At 38.8% G+C, this 16,910-nt stretch overlaps 1 protein-coding gene across 4 annotated transcripts in view; it reads left to right on the top strand.

Annotated features, from left to right (window-relative positions):
* The window catches only part of OPRM1 (opioid receptor mu 1), a 68,127-nt gene extending 51,282 nt beyond the window's left edge, over window positions 1-16,845 (top strand). Inside the window, exons 2-5 of one of the 4 annotated variants that reach the window (XR_001107435.2) lie at window positions 5,736-6,088; window positions 6,889-7,409; window positions 10,127-10,235; window positions 15,586-16,845. Coding sequence is in view for 3 of the 4 variants with exons in the window: in XM_012451936.2 (XP_012307359.1) it covers window positions 5,736-6,088; window positions 6,889-7,409; window positions 15,306-15,404 (973 nt within the window). In the remaining variant the exon portion in view is untranslated. Of the gene's footprint in view, window positions 1-5,735; window positions 6,089-6,888; window positions 7,410-10,126; window positions 10,236-15,305; window positions 15,405-15,585 lie in introns of those variants that run through there. The other 3 variants (XM_012451991.2, XM_012451966.2, XM_012451936.2) reach the window with 3 other exon arrangements.
* Window positions 16,846-16,910: the final 65 nt, after the last annotated feature.

The following is a 16,910-nucleotide window of genomic DNA, read 5'->3' as shown; positions in this document are numbered from 1 at the left end:
ATCACAATTGACTCTATTGTGAACTTAAGAAAAAGGTGGTTGAGCAAGATGAAGGCCATGATGTGGAATAAAATAAAAAACCAACAGGCTGGATTCTAAACAGTGTCCTTCCTCCTCTCAGGCTCTCTTGATCAGTTTTATTTCTGAACTGAGACATGATCATCACAATTCAAAGAATTAACCACAAAACGAAAGTTTGCAAACCCATCAGGTATACAGAAATAATTTATTCAGTCTAGCTTCATTTAGCACGAAATCAATCACATTTTGGTAAGTAGCAATAGTTTGAGAAATATGTGAAGAATAGGTCAAAAGACAAATAGGAATTATTTTATAACCATAAGAAAGGAAGGACATTTATAAACAAAAGTCATATATGCAGCATCAAAGAATAGGTAAGCTGCCAACAAATGGGCCTCACAATGCCTTCTCCTCAATGCTTCTGGAAGCTCCATAAGCACTCTAATGGGTCAAACATTGAAGGTTCTCAGAAGAACACAATTATTTTCAAAGAAGAATAACACGGTAAATTCATTTGAATTCATGCATAAAACAAAACAGCTATTTAACCATCTAGACCAAAGTTAAAGAAATATCTACTACAAAAATTGTTAAAGGGATAATTAGAAAGAAATAGCTTGGGCCACTGCTTACAGCAGAAGACGGAGTTCAATGCTACCCTAAGAAGGGTCTATGTCAGGAGTGCCTGTGAGTCCAGATGAGTCTCTCTTTGCTCATTTGCCACAGAACACATTCATAGTACAGTACAAAGTATAGTATAGTATACTTTGTACTAAGTATAGTACAAAGCAGTAGGCATGGAGGATGGAAGCAAGCTCGTGTTTTAATAGTCAGGAGTCCTACTCGGACCCACTCAGGTAAACTGAATGGCAAAAATAATTATTCCTGCAGGTCACTTCTTTGGCTAGTTTGCTAAGTCTGAGTCCTATGCTCCTGTGTGAGGCTTATGGTGTGACTCTGACCATTCAATGAACTTTGCTCGGACAACATTCATGCCACCACATCAGAACAGAATAGAATGAAAAGCTTGCCCTTTTTTTTTTCTTTTGAGACAGAGTCTCACTCTGTTGCTTAGGCTGGAATGCAGTGGCACGATTCTCCTGCCTCAGCCTCCCCAGTAGCTGGGATTACAGGTGCCTACCACCACCTTCAGCTAATTTTTCTAATTTTAGTAGATACAGTGTTGGCCAGGCTGCTCTCCATCTCCTGACCTCAAGTGATGTCTTAGCCTCTCAAAGTGCTGGTATTACAGGTGTGAACCACTGTGCCCATCCCACATTACTCCTTTTCTGATTAAACTATCTCTTCAGATTAAAGCCTTTGGGTACATATACTGGAGGCAATTGGAATTCTTAAACCTTCCGCTTTGTATAACATTTTTTCACATATTTGGAAGATTGCTGAGCCCCCTTTTATGTGTTGCTGTGATCCAAAGCATGAGTAACTGGGATAAGAATGCTGGCTATCTTTAGAGGAAGGCTTTTTAAATAAATTGAGAAAAATGTAAAGCATCATTCCTATAAAATGCCCACTGAAAGAGCTTTTATAGATATTCACTTTAATTTTTTATCATTTTTATTTTGTAGGTGGACAGATAAAATTATATATATTTACCATATACAACATGATGTTTTGAAATAGACACACATTGTGGAATGGCTAGCATGCTGATTAACATAAGCATAACCACGTTTCCTTTCACGATGTTGAACCCTGACATAATTTTTTTTTCACAAATATCTCATTCTGGAGAAGGAAATGATTTTTTTTAACTAAAATAAACATACACTGGAAATACTTAGTGCTAAGATAAGCCTGAAGGAAAGGACAGAAGTATGGTAAGTCAGAAAACTGACTGTAAAGAAACCAATTATTTAACATAAAACACTATTGAAGATAAGCCATGAAATGCAAGGTCTGCTGGGTGGGAAAGCGGCGACTGCAGTGAAGCATGTCTTTATACCACGCAGGTCTATAACCAACAGTGAATCTAGCAAAAGTTATTTTCTGATTTAGGGGAGAAACTTCTGCTTATTAAAAAAAAAATCAAAAATGTTTAAACTTCTTGAGCACCAAGGTCAATTATTGTAAATCTTAAAACCACAGTTTTAATTTTGCTTTTTCGTTGGTTTTTGTACTTTGGAGTATTTGTCTACCTTATCTTTCTATATTTGCCATATTTAGAGTCCAAAGTAAAATCAAATTTTTTCTCTCCTCAAGTTAAATGGCTCTTTCTACGTTTTTCTTTAAAATCCTTTAAGAAAGTAAAACTTCTAAAGCAAGTCAAAAAAAAAAAAAAATGCCCCAAATCTGAAAATGGGGTAGCTTTTCTAGCAGTAACGCAACTTCTGCAAATATTACAAACCAGATTCGGTATCAGAATTTTAAAGCTCCGGTAACAAAGCCACCCTGTGGACTCTGAGGAGATTTATGAAATCACTTTCCTGATGTTACTGAAACTGCAACACTTTCCTGGACACTGAATTCAGTCCTAAACAAAGGACCTCCAACCAATAGCTGTCATGGGCTGAATGAGTTAGACTCAACATCGTGTGATGGGAAAACAGTAAACACAAGCTAACATTTAAAAGGAATTGATGGCATGGTATAAATCGGAAGCCCAAGTAGAGCCTGGCTTCAGGTATGGGGTTCTCTCTCATGCTCTCCAATCCACATCCTCTGGATTAGGTCCATTTTCAGACAAGCTCCTCCAGCAACTACATACCATGCATCTTCTCAGGTGTGGGTCCTGCGGGAAAACTAATGCACTTTTTCTCCATAAGTCTCAAAATAAACTCTCACTGAATCTGGTTGAAACATGAGACCGTGCTTGGCCATTCACCATGGCCCTAGTCACTGAATGTCTTCACACCCTAGTAATGGAGTCCATTGCAAAGCAACTGGACTGAGGATGGGAAATGAGTGATTCCCAGAGTGAAATTGAGGTACTATTACTAAATTAAGGTAAATGTATGTGGAATGTTAAAAAAAATTGCTATCAAATATTTGCAAGGTATACTTCTGCCCTCAGATATAATGTATTATTGCAAGTGTATGTGCTTATCTATTCTATTATCATGATATTTCTAATTTCCGCAGGCCTTAAAAACGTATAACACAAGAGAGAAAGAAAAAATAAATAAAAATAAAAATATATATAACACTCCTAGATACTTACCCAGGAGAAAGAAAAGCATATGTTCATATAAAGAATTGCACATGAATGTTCATAACAGTTCATTTGTAATATCCAAAAGTTGTATGCAACTCAGTTCCCATTAATAGAAGAATGGATTAAAAAACAGATGAATGGGCTGGGCACAGTGGTTCACACCTGTAACCCCAGCACTTTGGGAGGCCGAGGCGGGTGGATCATGTGGTCAAGAGATCAAGATCATCCTGGCCAACATGGTGAAACCCCATCTCTACCAAAAATACAAAAATTAGCAGGGCATGATGGCACACGCCTGTAGTCCCAGCTACTTGGGAGACTGAGGCAGGAGAATCACTTGAAGCCAGGAGGCAGAGGTTGCAGTGAGCTGAGATTGCACCACTGTACTCCAACCTGGGCGACAGAGTGAGACATTGTCTCAGAAAAAAAAAAAACACACACAGATGAATGGATAAACAAGTGCAGTATAAACACACAATGTAATGTAATGTAACACACACACTTGTCAATAAAAAGGATGAATTCTTGTTATATACAACAACATGGACGAATCTCAAAATAATTACACTGAGTGAAAGAAGCTTCACAAAAAAAAGGGTACATACTGAATGATTCTACTTTCATGTTCTAGGAAATGCAAACTAATCTATAAGAACAGAAAGCAAACCAAGATCAGCAATTCCCTATGGAATAGTAAGGGTTGGCTCTGAGGACAGGGAGGGGCAAGAAGGAAAGATTAAAGAGCTACACAGGCCACTCTTGGAAACAATTGATACCATTATCTTGATCAGGGGTAGACATTTTTTTCTGTAAAGTGCAAGATAGTAAATAACTTAGGCTTTGCATATCATCTGATCTCTGTTGCAACTACTGCACTCTGCCATTGTAACATCAAAACACTTATGGGTTTTTTAATGGGTGTATCCGTGTTCCAATAAAACTATTTATAAAAACAGGCAGTGGCCCAATTGGGTCTGCACACCATAGTTTGCCAACCTCTGATCTTAATTATGGTTATGGTTTCACACGTGTATATATGTATCAAAGTTTATCAAATTGTACCCTTTAATCATGCATTAATTATTATAGGTCAGTTATACCTCAGTAAAGCTATTAACAAATAAAAACAAAGAAAACATACCTGTGTTCCTCATCATGGATTAGATAAACTCTAATCTTCTTACCATGGCATACAAGTTCTTCATGTACTGGCCTCTCTTCTTCCCCTATCAGATCCATTGACATTCCCTGGTAGAATGTGCTTGACACACACATCATGCCATTCCAACTCTACACCTTTGCTGGGGTGCTCTCTGCTACCTCTCTATCTGGAATGAACTGCTCCCACCAACTGTCTTACTCGATCATCCCACTTGTACTTTGGGATTAAACTTGCACTTCCAGGATGCCTTCAACATCTTAGTCCTCTTATTCCCCCTGCCTTACACTCTGTGAGATACCTCATCTCTGTGCCCCGTAATAGCCTGTGTGTTTGTATGTGCATGTGTTTGTGTACACACCTACAGACACTTGCATGACTATAGTTCTTGATAATTGTAACTATATTTATGTATCTAAAATGTTCTCTTTTTTTTTTTTTTTTTTTTTTTTTGAGACGGAGTTTCGCTCGTTACCCAGGCTGGAGTGCAATGGCGCGATCTCGGCTCACCGCAACCTCCGCCTCCTGGGTTCAGGCAATTCTCCTGCCTCAGCCTCCTGAGTAGCTGGGATTACAGGCACGCGTCACCGTGCCCAGCTAATTTTTTGTATTAGTAGAGACGGGGTTTCACCATGTTGACCAGGATGGTCTCGATCTCTTGACCTCGTGATCCACCCGCCTCGGCCTCCCAAAGTGCTGGGATTACAGGCTTGAGCCACCGCGCCCGGCCTAAAATGTTCTCTTTTATATTTAGAATAACTATCCAGTCTCTGCCTCTGCTACTTTACTGGAATCTCCCTCTTTCTGTTAGACCTATCACAATGACTGGCACATTACAAAAAAAAAAAAAAAAAAAACTCATTGTGTGCAGTGGCTCACACCTCTAATCCCAACATTTTGGTAGGCTCAGGGTGGAAGATTGTTTGAGACCAGAAGTTCAAGACTAGCCTGAGAAAAATGTCAAGATTCTGTCCCTACGAAAGTTTTTAAAAAAATTAACAGAGTATAGTGGTATGCACCTGTGGTCCCAGCTACTCAGGAACCTGAAGCAAGAGACTCTCTTGAGTTCAGGAAGTTGAAGCTGTAGTGATCGCTGTTCATACCATTACACTCCAGCCTGGGTAACAGAGCAAGATCCTATCTTAAAAGAAATGAAAAAAGAAACTCAACAAAGCAGCATAGTTGCTATTACTACAGCTATTAAGCCCATAGGCACATCATTGACATCATTGTAAATAGCCAAGCTAATACTGGAAAAGAATTTTTTATCTAATCTCAAAGAAGCTTTCTACTAATTCATGCAAATTTATCATTGGAAGCTTACCTGTATTTTACATCAGTGCCTTTTACTGACGCTGTCACTCTTCTTCCTTTATCTCCTAGATACACCAAAATGAAGACTGCCACCAACATCTACATTTTCAACCTTGCTCTGGCAGATGCCTTAGCCACCAGTACCCTGCCCTTCCAGAGTGTGAATTACCTAATGGGAACATGGCCATTTGGAACCATCCTTTGCAAGATAGTGATCTCCATAGACTACTATAATATGTTCACCAGCATATTCACGCTCTGCACCATGAGTGTTGATCGATACATTGCAGTCTGCCACCCCGTCAAGGCCTTAGATTTCCGTACTCCCCGAAATGCCAAAATTGTCAATGTCTGCAACTGGATCATCTCTTCAGCCATTGGTCTTCCTGTAATGTTCATGGCTACAACAAAATACAGGCAAGGTGAGTGATGTTACAGACCTGAGAGATGGAGGGTTCATAGCCTGACATGTTGGTGATGTCATGAGCAAAGTAGTATTTATGGAGTGGTCCATTGTCTTCATCAAATTGTAATTTTAATTATTCTTTCTAGTAAAAAATACCTTGGAATACTTTAAAGTAGGAATTTTCCTCATAATTTTAGGCCTATTAAACTCTTTACAGATAATACAATCTATGTATTCCTGATTTCTCTGTATTTACTTCATAAAAAGAGGTGGTAAATTAGAACATAGCTCTCCCAAGAGTAATTGGAGCTTAAACCCAAAGAGTATTATACTGAGGCTTATTTAAAATTTCCAAGTGGCTGACTACATGGCAAATTTATCTTTCTACACCTAACAGCAGAATATTGAATAATCTGTAAAAAAAAAAAAAAAAAAAAAAAAAAAAAAAAAAAAAAAAAGAAGAAGTGAAAACATTCATTAGCTGGAGCCTCCTAGAGACTCTGGATAATTATTACATTCGATATCAACATAGACCTCATAAATGGTTAAGCTCATATTGAGAGGTTCATTATCGTTCCCTCAATGAAAGCTTAATGTGATCAAAGTGGACCACAAAATGGGAAATTTAGAAAAAAAAATTAGAATTTAAACTTTCTTTGAAAATCAGCAAACAGCTGAGTTTCTTCCACAATTTCCTTACAGCCTTAAGTTAGCTCTGGTCAAGGCTACAAATGAATGAGCAGAATGGCAGTATCAACACCTTATGACATAATTAAATGTTGTTGCTAATTTTTCCTCTAAATTCTTTCCTTCTAGGTTCCATAGATTGTACACTAACATTCTCTCATCCAACCTGGTACTGGGAAAACCTGCTGAAGATTTGTGTTTTCATCTTCGCCTTCGTCATGCCCGTGCTCATCATCACCGTGTGCTATGGACTGATGATCTTGCGCCTCAAGAGTGTCCGCATGCTCTCTGGCTCCAAAGAAAAGGACAGGAATCTTCGAAGGATCACCAGGATGGTGTTGGTGGTGGTGGCTGTGTTCATCGTCTGCTGGACTCCCATTCACATTTACGTCATTATTAAAGCCTTGGTTACAATCCCGGAAACTACATTCCAGACTGTTTCTTGGCACTTCTGCATTGCTCTAGGTTACACAAACAGCTGCCTCAACCCAGTCCTTTATGCATTTCTGGATGAAAACTTCAAACGATGCTTCAGAGAGTTCTGTATCCCAACCTCTTCTGCCATTGAGCAACAAAACTCAGCTCGAATTCGTCAGAACACTAGAGACCACCCCTCCACGGCCAATACAGTGGATAGAACTAATCATCAGGTACGCAGTCTCTAGAATTAGGTATATCCACTGGGGATGAAGTAAAACATAGAGCTTTGTGACAGAAGAAGAGTTTAATCCATTGTCAAGGGTTAGAATGGAGGGAAGGGGGGAGCAAATTGTGATTCTAGTGTTAGAGAAGACATTTGTTATATAAACTGTGCTCTTTATATTTGACTCACATATTCATTTTGGTGTAAAGATGCACCAATGAGAAATCTGTGAAACTATTAAAAATCATTATTTTCATGGCCTTTACTTCTATGCAAAATGTATGACTTTAGCATATTGTAGAAGTAATTCTGATCTAGAAACTTTTTCCCCAGAACTATTATATAATTCATAGATGTCACTTCTATATCCCTCTTACTTCTCAAAAGCCAGTCTTGATCCAGCTCTGTGGTTAAAGAGAGAGGGTCAGTGCCTTGCTCACTGTGGTCATGGATGCAAGATAGTCATAGAAAATTAGCATCACGGAAAAGGAGAAAAGATTAAAAAACGACCGTCCGTAACTTTTCCTAAGCTATTGGTTTGCTACCTGAGCTCTAGCACAAATATCAAACATATTAGACTGAATAATATATTATTACTTAATATATGAATATTAAGCCCATTAGATTAAACAATTTTTAACAGACTTCATGCTCATTGGTGATAATAGGGTGAATAGGGACTAGCTTTTAGAAGGTGTACTTCTGCGCCCAGAAGAGTACAGAATATTCAAGCCTTACACACAATATTATAATCATATGGTAAATCAACAAAGAGGAAAGAGAAAAGGCTGTCTCCAAGTTAATATTACTTGGTTAAGCCACTAGTTGGCTAAATTTGACCTCTGATCTATAAAATCAATAAAACACATGACAATTATTAATATGAATATAAATAAGTAAATTTTAAATGATGCCAGCATCCAAAAATCACAGCCTTTATAATTTTTTTAACAGTGAATTCAAATTCAAACTTCCTATGAAGTAAAGGCTAGAGCCAGAATCTTGGCTAAAGTTCCTAGAGTCAGGGGTCAGGACTCTGGGGACAGATGGCTCCAGAGAAGAGAATAGGAAGTCAAATGGATGAGGAACCAGAGGACGCCTTCGCCGCCACAGGGTGAAGCTGCTTCCTCCTGCTGTCTCTTGACCACAGCCGGCCTCTCACTGTCCCCTCTTTACCACACTCTGCCATCCAGCCCAGTCCAGGCTCACCTTTTCTAATTGACCAGAGGAGTAATGTAATATGGCCCAGATGCATCTGTTATAGGCGGCATTAATCCTCATACCCCTGGTATTCAGTGATGCTCAAAGGAACACAGGAACTCGTATCCCCTAGAGAGCATGAGGTAATGATGGCAGACCCACTTCCAGCCAAAGGGAAATTATTAACTTATTGTGTCTCACTTCTAATTTCATTTCAGAAATGAATGCCAGAAAGAAATGGTTTTGACTCTGCTTCTTTCCTCTGTTTTTTTACACATCAAGACCTCTAAACCTACTCCTTTTACTAGGAGCTACTTTTTAAAAGTAACTGCAAAAAACAGCAATTACTTTTGCACCAACCTAATACTAAACAGCTCTCCTATTCGGTGGCTGCTTGAATTTATAAATAACTCAGAAAGGGCAGGGATTAAAATAGATTTTCACCAACCTGGGAATAACATGTTAAAGAATACAATTTAAAATGCCCAGTCCTCAGCTAAGGGTAAAATATTTTGCTTTGGAGTAAAATATTTCCATTGGAGCAAAATAACGGCCATTACAAAGTATTGACTCTTTCTCCTTAAGTGCCTCCCTGTGCCTTCTCTGTCTTGCTGGGCTCTAGAGCATGGCTGCTAGGTAGTGTACCCTGGACCACTGTAAGGACCTCTCATCACATAGGACCTCCCAGCTATCCTTCACTCCTCCTGCCTTTGTGGAAAGGCAGCTCCCAGCCTGTATGGTGGAGCATTTCTCTGAGCTAAGCATGATTATTCCTCAGTTGCCCAACACTGACCTTGACTCCCTTCCAAGTTCAGCATTTTCACATCAGTGTGGCTATTGTATGGCCAGACAGAGGAGAAAGGAAGCTAATTAGAGCAGTTCTGTTCTAAGTAACTAAAAGGTTTGCTTTGAAAATACATCCAATTAGGGCTTATCTTCATTGCTGCCTCTATGAAGCAGCATCGGTGTAAGATAACAGCAGAAACACATTAGCCCTGGAATTGGCTGCTGTCCCAAAATGCCCAGCTGAGAGAACTGGACACAGAAGAGAGGCTGCCAGGAAAAGAGGGAAAGACACTCCGACATATTTGAAAATTAAAATAAATCAAAGCTCCCTTTTGCTAATTTCCACTAATATGTCATCATTAGAATTAATGCGGTTACATCTAGACAACTGGAGCAATACATAAGCTGCTGGTGATAGTTTCAATGATATATCAACATCATAAAATGACTTGAAGGAGAAATTGGAGACTCAATGGCTGTGTCTATAGGACATGTTAAATTAGTCATACAAATCCAGAATGTGACAAACAGGTGTTTGGTCATAGTTTCACATCATGAGTCATCATGTTGGAAAACAAAGCTAACAGGATTTGCATTTAACTTTTCAACTATTTGTTTGAAGTTTATACTGGTTGTAGATGTTTATGTTCTGCCTTATGTATTTGTATTTTCTTTGAGGAATATATTATACTCTAAATGTCACATTTCAAGCACATTAGTCAACTTCATATTCTGCAGATCAGAGATCCAATATCAAACCTTCCCAGGGTGTCTGTATTCTGACAACTGTCCAGTGAGCCAATGTCCATACAGCGCAAAGTGGAGTGGCGATTTGGCAGTTATCAAGGTAATTTGATAAGCCAATGAGAAAATTCTGTGCCCAAAATAAGCTTGGATTCATACTTACATAGTTAAGAGCTGCTCAGTCAGCTTTTGCTATATAACAAATCATTTCAAAATTTAGTGGCTGGAAGCAATCATTCACGTAGTTTACAGTTCTGTAGAACAGCGACTGGGGTTGGGGTTGGCAGGATCATTCTTCCATTGTTAGCTGGGCTTGCTCTGAGGGGACCTGCCAGACAGGCAGGTGGTCAACTAGCTGATCTAGATGGCCTCAGCAAGAATGACTAACTCCACATGGACTCTTACCCTCTAGCATGTTAGCCCAGCCTTGTTCTCACAGTGGTCACAGATTCTGAAAGAGAGAAAGAGAGAGACAAAAGAGATGAAAGTTTCCTTAGGCATAGAGTAGGGACTGGCATACAGTTACCTCTGTGCTTTTTATAGGTCAGATAAAGTCATCCTGCCAACCTAGATTCAAAGAGTGGGAAATTAGACTCCACCTCTTGCTGATAGGATCTGCAATCACATTGCAAAAGGATGGGGATACAGGGAGAAGAATAATTGTGACCACTTTTGCTGACAATCTGTAATAAGGACACGCTGCATGAAACCGGGACGCCATTACTTCCTGAGGATAGGAGCCATATCTGTCTTACTCTCCCAGAACAGTGTCTAGCATATTAAAAAGAAAGTACTTCCGGCTGGCCGTGGTGGCTCACTCCCATAATCCCAGCACTTTGGGAGGCCAAAGCTCGTGGATCACTTGGGGTCAGGAGTTCAAGACCAGTCTGGCCAACATGATAAAACCTCACCTCTACTAAAAATACAAAATTAGTCAGATGTGGTGGCACATGCCTGTAATCCCAGTTACTTGGGAGGCTGAGGCAGGAGAATCACTTGAACCCAGGAGGCAGAGGTTGCAGTGAGTCCAGATTGTGCCACTGCACTCCAGCCTGGGCAACAAGTGCAAAACTCCATGTCAAAAAGAAAAGAAAGTACTTCCGAAACGTCCAAAACACTGGACAGATTCATATCTGTTGAATGAGTGATGAGAGGGCTGAGGATATTTCAGGAGATGCAGCAGACATGACCCCTTTCTCATGCAACTGACAAACAATCTAAATGATTGTGTAACCCTCTAACATCATTTCAGGCTTACCGTCAGTAATGGGAAAATATTCAAAATAGGCCTTCTTCCTTTTCTCCTCCTCAGCCTTTATTACTCTGATCCAATGTTATACTTTTCAAAACATGGGTTACATTCATGGTTGTTTTCTAATTTTACTTCTAACAAGTCCTTTTGATGGTGTCTGACCAAGAGATAGATTCAGTGCCCTAAAGAGGTCTTTCCCTGGCTGAATATGAAAAAAATAAAAAAGATGGTCTCGTGTTTCTTTGTGCATGCCTAGGCTCAGCCTACTGCTCCAGCTGTAGCATCTGTGCCTGATTGATGTTCAGCTCGCTGTCTTTATGACATTTATATCTGTATTAGGTAGACTCAGTCATAGGCATTCATTTTCCATCTGCTTTCACTGCAATTTAATTTCTCCACACACTCCCTACACTGCTGTTGTCCTATTGAACTCCACTTTGCTTTCAAACACTTCCCTGTTTATTCTGATCACTTTGGGATCAACTCAGACATGAACTGTTGACCACTGCTAACCTGCCTTGCCTACTTGGTTTCAACCCGAATCGTATTCTCTAATGCATTTTCTTTTTTGTTTTTTTGTTTTTGAGACGGAGTCACTCTGTCGCCCAGGCTGGAGTGCAGTGGTGCAATCTCAGCTCACTGCAACCTCTGCCTCCTGGTTCAAACAATTCTCCTGCCTCAGCCTCCTGAGTAGCTGTGATTACAGGCATGTGCCACCACACTCAACTAATTTTTGTATTTTTAGTAGAGACGAGGTTTCACCATGTTGGTCAGGCTGGTCTTGAACTTCTGACCCCAAGTGATTCGCCCACCTTGGCCTCCCAAAGTGCTGAGATTACAGGTGTCAGCCACTGTTCCTGGCCTCCAATGCGTTTTGTATTTTGACATGTAGGTGTTTATTGAAAACGTTTAGCATTGTATTGGGAAAAACGCAACACTGTTAGATCAGTTGAATTATCACTAAAACAGTTGGTATAAAAGTCATTGCAGTTTTTGCAATTGCTTTCAATGGCAAACACCACAATGGCATTTGCACCAAGCTAGTACTAACTACAACCACGATAGTAATGCTGCCTTACCTTTTTATGGCAATGTACAGATTTAAAAGTGCTTTCGTGGGCATTATCACATCTGCTTCCTATAACAACTCTGATGGGTAAATGTGAGAAAATAAATGCTCAAGGAAGTTAAATCATTATATGAGATCAAACAGCCAGGAAGAAGTAGAATCCAGACAAGCACCCCAGCTTCAAATATTACTCCACAGCTTTTCTCTGCTTTGCCACACAATGCCACTTTTCACTCAATTATTATCACATGAGCTCAGCCAGAGATTCTCAAAATTTCCTGTGAGCTCCAGAAGAATGTAAGTTCTTATGAACTGCTCTAAGAAATTATGGTTCATTATGTGAGAGTCCAAGAATCTGCATTTCAAATAAAACGATAAACTGAAAACTCTTCTTCAAACTGCACCTTCATCTCCAAAGTAGCAAATTCACTGTTTAGTCTAACCTGCCTAACCATTTCAGTCAAGTTGATTGACATGAATGTTTTCACCAAATGAGTTATGTGTTTTGTGAAATAATGTAATTATTCTTGGGAAAGCCTTAATATTCTGATATCTCTATCAGTGGGTCTTATAGGAAAAAGTAATATAATAGTGATAAAGCGGATGTTGTGGTATGTCCTGCTAATTCCTTTTCATTTATATGGCAAGTCCAGTCCTGAATCTTCTAATTACTATTATCAAAGCACTTTCTTGACATTTTAATCAAAATAGCAGGTCAAGAAGGAGATGCTTTGTATTTGGTTTAACTATGAACTATATTATCCCCAGCTAAACTAAAAGCAGAAGCCTACTTTTAATATCAACTACATCACTCTCAAAAGCTGATCTCAGTTTTGTTTTTTTTCAAGACATCTGTGGAGAGTTAATTTGGGAAATAAATGGTTTCAATTCAATGGAAAAAAACTCAAATGAGAATAGCTCCCAAAATTACAGCACTGGACAACATTAACACATATTTTGTGAATGAAATCAAAATGGCTATTCTTTCAGTTGTATAGTTTAAAAATAAAATGGTTCCAGTTGTGTGTGTGTGTGTGTGTGTGTGTGTGAGATATAGGTGTGTTTCTTTATGAGTGTATGGAATTAGAGTATATATGGGTTTAAAATTAATATTTTATACATAGCAGGAGAAATTAGTATGTTTCTATAAATTATTGTGATATGTGAGAGAAAATGTTGTTTGATTAAAAATGTGTTTATTCCTAGAAAAATCCGGCTTTAAGACTATTAATAACAACATATATTGACCATTTTGTGTCTGGGATGGGATATCTTACTTAATCATATTAGATATGGACTGTAACCTCTACTCTATAGTCGAGGGAACTAATGTTTAAGGGAAAAACTTGCCCAAGGTCATAGTTAAAAAGTAGAGGCTGAGGGTTGGATGCAGTGGCTCACCCCTGTTATCCTAGCACTTTGGGAAGCCAAGGTAGGAGGATTGCTTGAGGCCAGGAGTTCAAGACCATCCTGGCCAACATAGTGAGACCTTGTCTTTACTAAATTTATTAAAAAATTTTAAAAATTAATTTTTTAAAAAATTAGTGACTAAGTATTGACTCCAGTTAAATTCCATCTCATAATCCAGACTTTTAATCAATGTGCCCTGATATATGCCAGTCTATTTTTCATTCTTCTCAGAGTAGTGTCAGACCTCTGAGAAATTTAGGGAAATTTAAAGATTAGATTAACTAAAATGGTGCAATATCTTCTTGTGCTTACTGTTCCAACTAATGTAACTAACTGAAAAACAAAGCAACATATTTTTCCTTTAAAAACTAACTTAAAATGAGATGTCATCTTATTTGGTTAATCTTAAGTGGTGAATTGCTATTTTGTAGCCATTTTTTCATAAAACTATTCTCACGGAGATTTAGTGTTTTGGAACATGTCAATCTTTATTTTCTACCTCACGTAGTTTTGGATGCCATATATGAAAGGTGCATCTTTTTCTCTTTAAACTTTCAACAACACCACATCTATTTTTACTTCTACCTCTGTGATTTTAAAATGCAGTTTCACAGTATTTATTTTTGCTTTTGCATTTTCTCCTTCGCACTAAAGGAAAGGATATTTGAATGCATATGACCTATCACAAACCAGCTATTAACTTTTGCATATCATTCTGATCACTATATGTTTTGGTAGGTTGCAAATAAATATTTGTAAATTGCTAAAATTTGACAAAAATGGCAAAATTAATTTAGAGAGGACATTATGAGAAATAGAAATTTTTGTGGGATCCAGAATAAAATTTGTCTTACTGATAATTTTCCTTTTCTAATTATTATTTCCCTGGAAATAAAGAATCTAGAGCCACAATTTCATCAGTCTTCTTCCTTCACACTCAGAATTTGTTTCCTTTTAGAGTTTCTGAGTTTGACATAAATAGGAACTTTTCATGATGAAAAAAAAATTAGAGACCGGCCAGGTGCGGTGGCCCTCATCTGTAATCCCAACATTTTGGGAGGCTGAGGCCAGTGAATTGCTTGAGCCCAGGAGTTCAAGACCAGCCTGGGCAACTTGACGAAAGTTGATCTCTGCAAAAAAAAAAAATAATAATAATTCCAGATGTGGTGGCACATACCTGTAGTTCTAGCTACTCAGGAGGCTGAGATGGGAGAATTGATTGAGCCCAGGAAGTTGAGGTTGCAATGAGTACTGATTGTGCCACTGCACTCCAGGCTGGGCAACAGAATAACAGTCTGTTGGAAGGATCCAACATTTCTGGCTTTTGAACTTCACCAAAGATGACCTCCCTGGTGCTTAGAGAAAGAAAAATTTCAGACAGTCCATGGAGGAGAATAGACAAGTTCACACCGATATTAAACCAAAAATGACTGACTTTCTAGGGGAGATTGAACCTGAACTGCCGCTGTGAAAGTGCAAAGCCCTGGCTACTGAGCTACAATGTAGGGCAGTCTCCATTTCCCTTCCCAGGAAGAGTCTAAAGTAGTTAATTCTGAGTTTGCAAAGGCTTTTAACTATTTAATATGATTTTTAGAGCTGACTATGACATGAACCGTAACATTCCTGTTTCTTTGAAGGCGGAGACCATGTGTTTAAAAGGTCAAGCTCCCAAGGACATAAAATAAGGTGGATACTTCATCCAGTTTTTTTTGTTTGTTTCAGGGACCTACAGCCAAGTTTGTTACTGACCGGCTTGCTAGATCATCTCGAAAAGCAGGCTCACAGGTATTCTAAGCCCGTATTTTATCCTAAAGTATCCCTCAACATAGAAAAACAAATGCATAACACAAAATGCACAAGCTTAAGACTGGCCTTAGAGTTCTTTTTTGCATTAATCAAAATTTTGCAGAGGAGATAAACGCTGATTTATTCATTTTATTTTATTACCATTCATTCAGCCATCTGCATAGAGAGAAAGAAGCCAGACATCTGACTGGTAAGAAATCCTTAAACTTTTGCTGGCATGCCAGACTTCTGGGTTCCCTTTCCCTGAGCAGACCTAGTGATCTCGCTTGCAACACCATTGCCAAGCTGCATCCTAGAGGAAAAGTACTTTTTTTCATTCTGGCCAGAGCAAAACACATGTGACAAAACATAGACATTAGACACTCTGCTTATTGCCTAATATCAAACTGGCAAGGCTTAAATCTGCCCCAGATGGGCCCCATTATCTTTAATCTGACCCCCAACTTGGAGTTTCAGCACGTGGTCTCTGGGCAAGATGATTGCCCTGAGTAATAGAAAAGATAGGAAAGGAAAAGGAGAAAGAGAAAAGGGTCGCCTGTGGTACTGTGGGGAAGATCAGGGAGACCAGAGAAAGACCCACCCATTGCGGTGACACTGTAAACTTCAGGTGGCTACTTCTCAGTAGCAAAAGGATCTTTTCCAGCAATCCTATTAGCTCTCAAGTTTCCCCTTTTAGGGAGGAAAAATCTCCCCATGTCCCACGATACTGTACATGTCCAACCCTGTCACCTACAGCCATCAGCAAAGAGTGCAAAGAATGCAAAGCGTGCAAAACAGATTAATCCAAAGATAATAGCAATTAACATCCCAAGCATCAAACTTGTTCTTAGCCGAAAGGGACTTTACCAAGAGGGGTCTCTAATACCCTGAATCTTAGAAGGGACTCTGACCATCCTAAGTCTGGTCTCTAACCTTGATCTATAAACTTTTAATTAACTCCCATCTTAATAGTTGCAATCAATGGAGGAATAGTTGATAACCTAGGTAGATAAAAGATAAAAAATCAAGCATACTAGAAGTGTTAGCTAAAATTAAAAATACAGTAGTTACTAGAGAAAAATTTTAGTCCAAAAATCCAACTATAGAAATTTGGAAAGTGAGTGGTAGCATATGAGAAAAAAGTTGTGGGGATTTTATTTCATGGACCAACAATATGATGATATAAACCATCTAACCTGTTGGAATCATAGGTCACATCAACAGAATTCTTGTGTCTAGAACTAAAGAAATGTTAGCCTCAC

The sequence above is a fragment of the Aotus nancymaae genome, unplaced genomic scaffold, assembly GCF_030222135.1.
Source record: "Aotus nancymaae isolate 86718 unplaced genomic scaffold, 86718_ANA_hifiasm-v0.15.2.pri h1tg000040l, whole genome shotgun sequence".
In the NCBI taxonomy this organism is placed as follows: domain Eukaryota; kingdom Metazoa; phylum Chordata; class Mammalia; order Primates; family Aotidae; genus Aotus; species Aotus nancymaae.
This window is presented reverse-complemented; position numbering and strand designations above follow the sequence as displayed.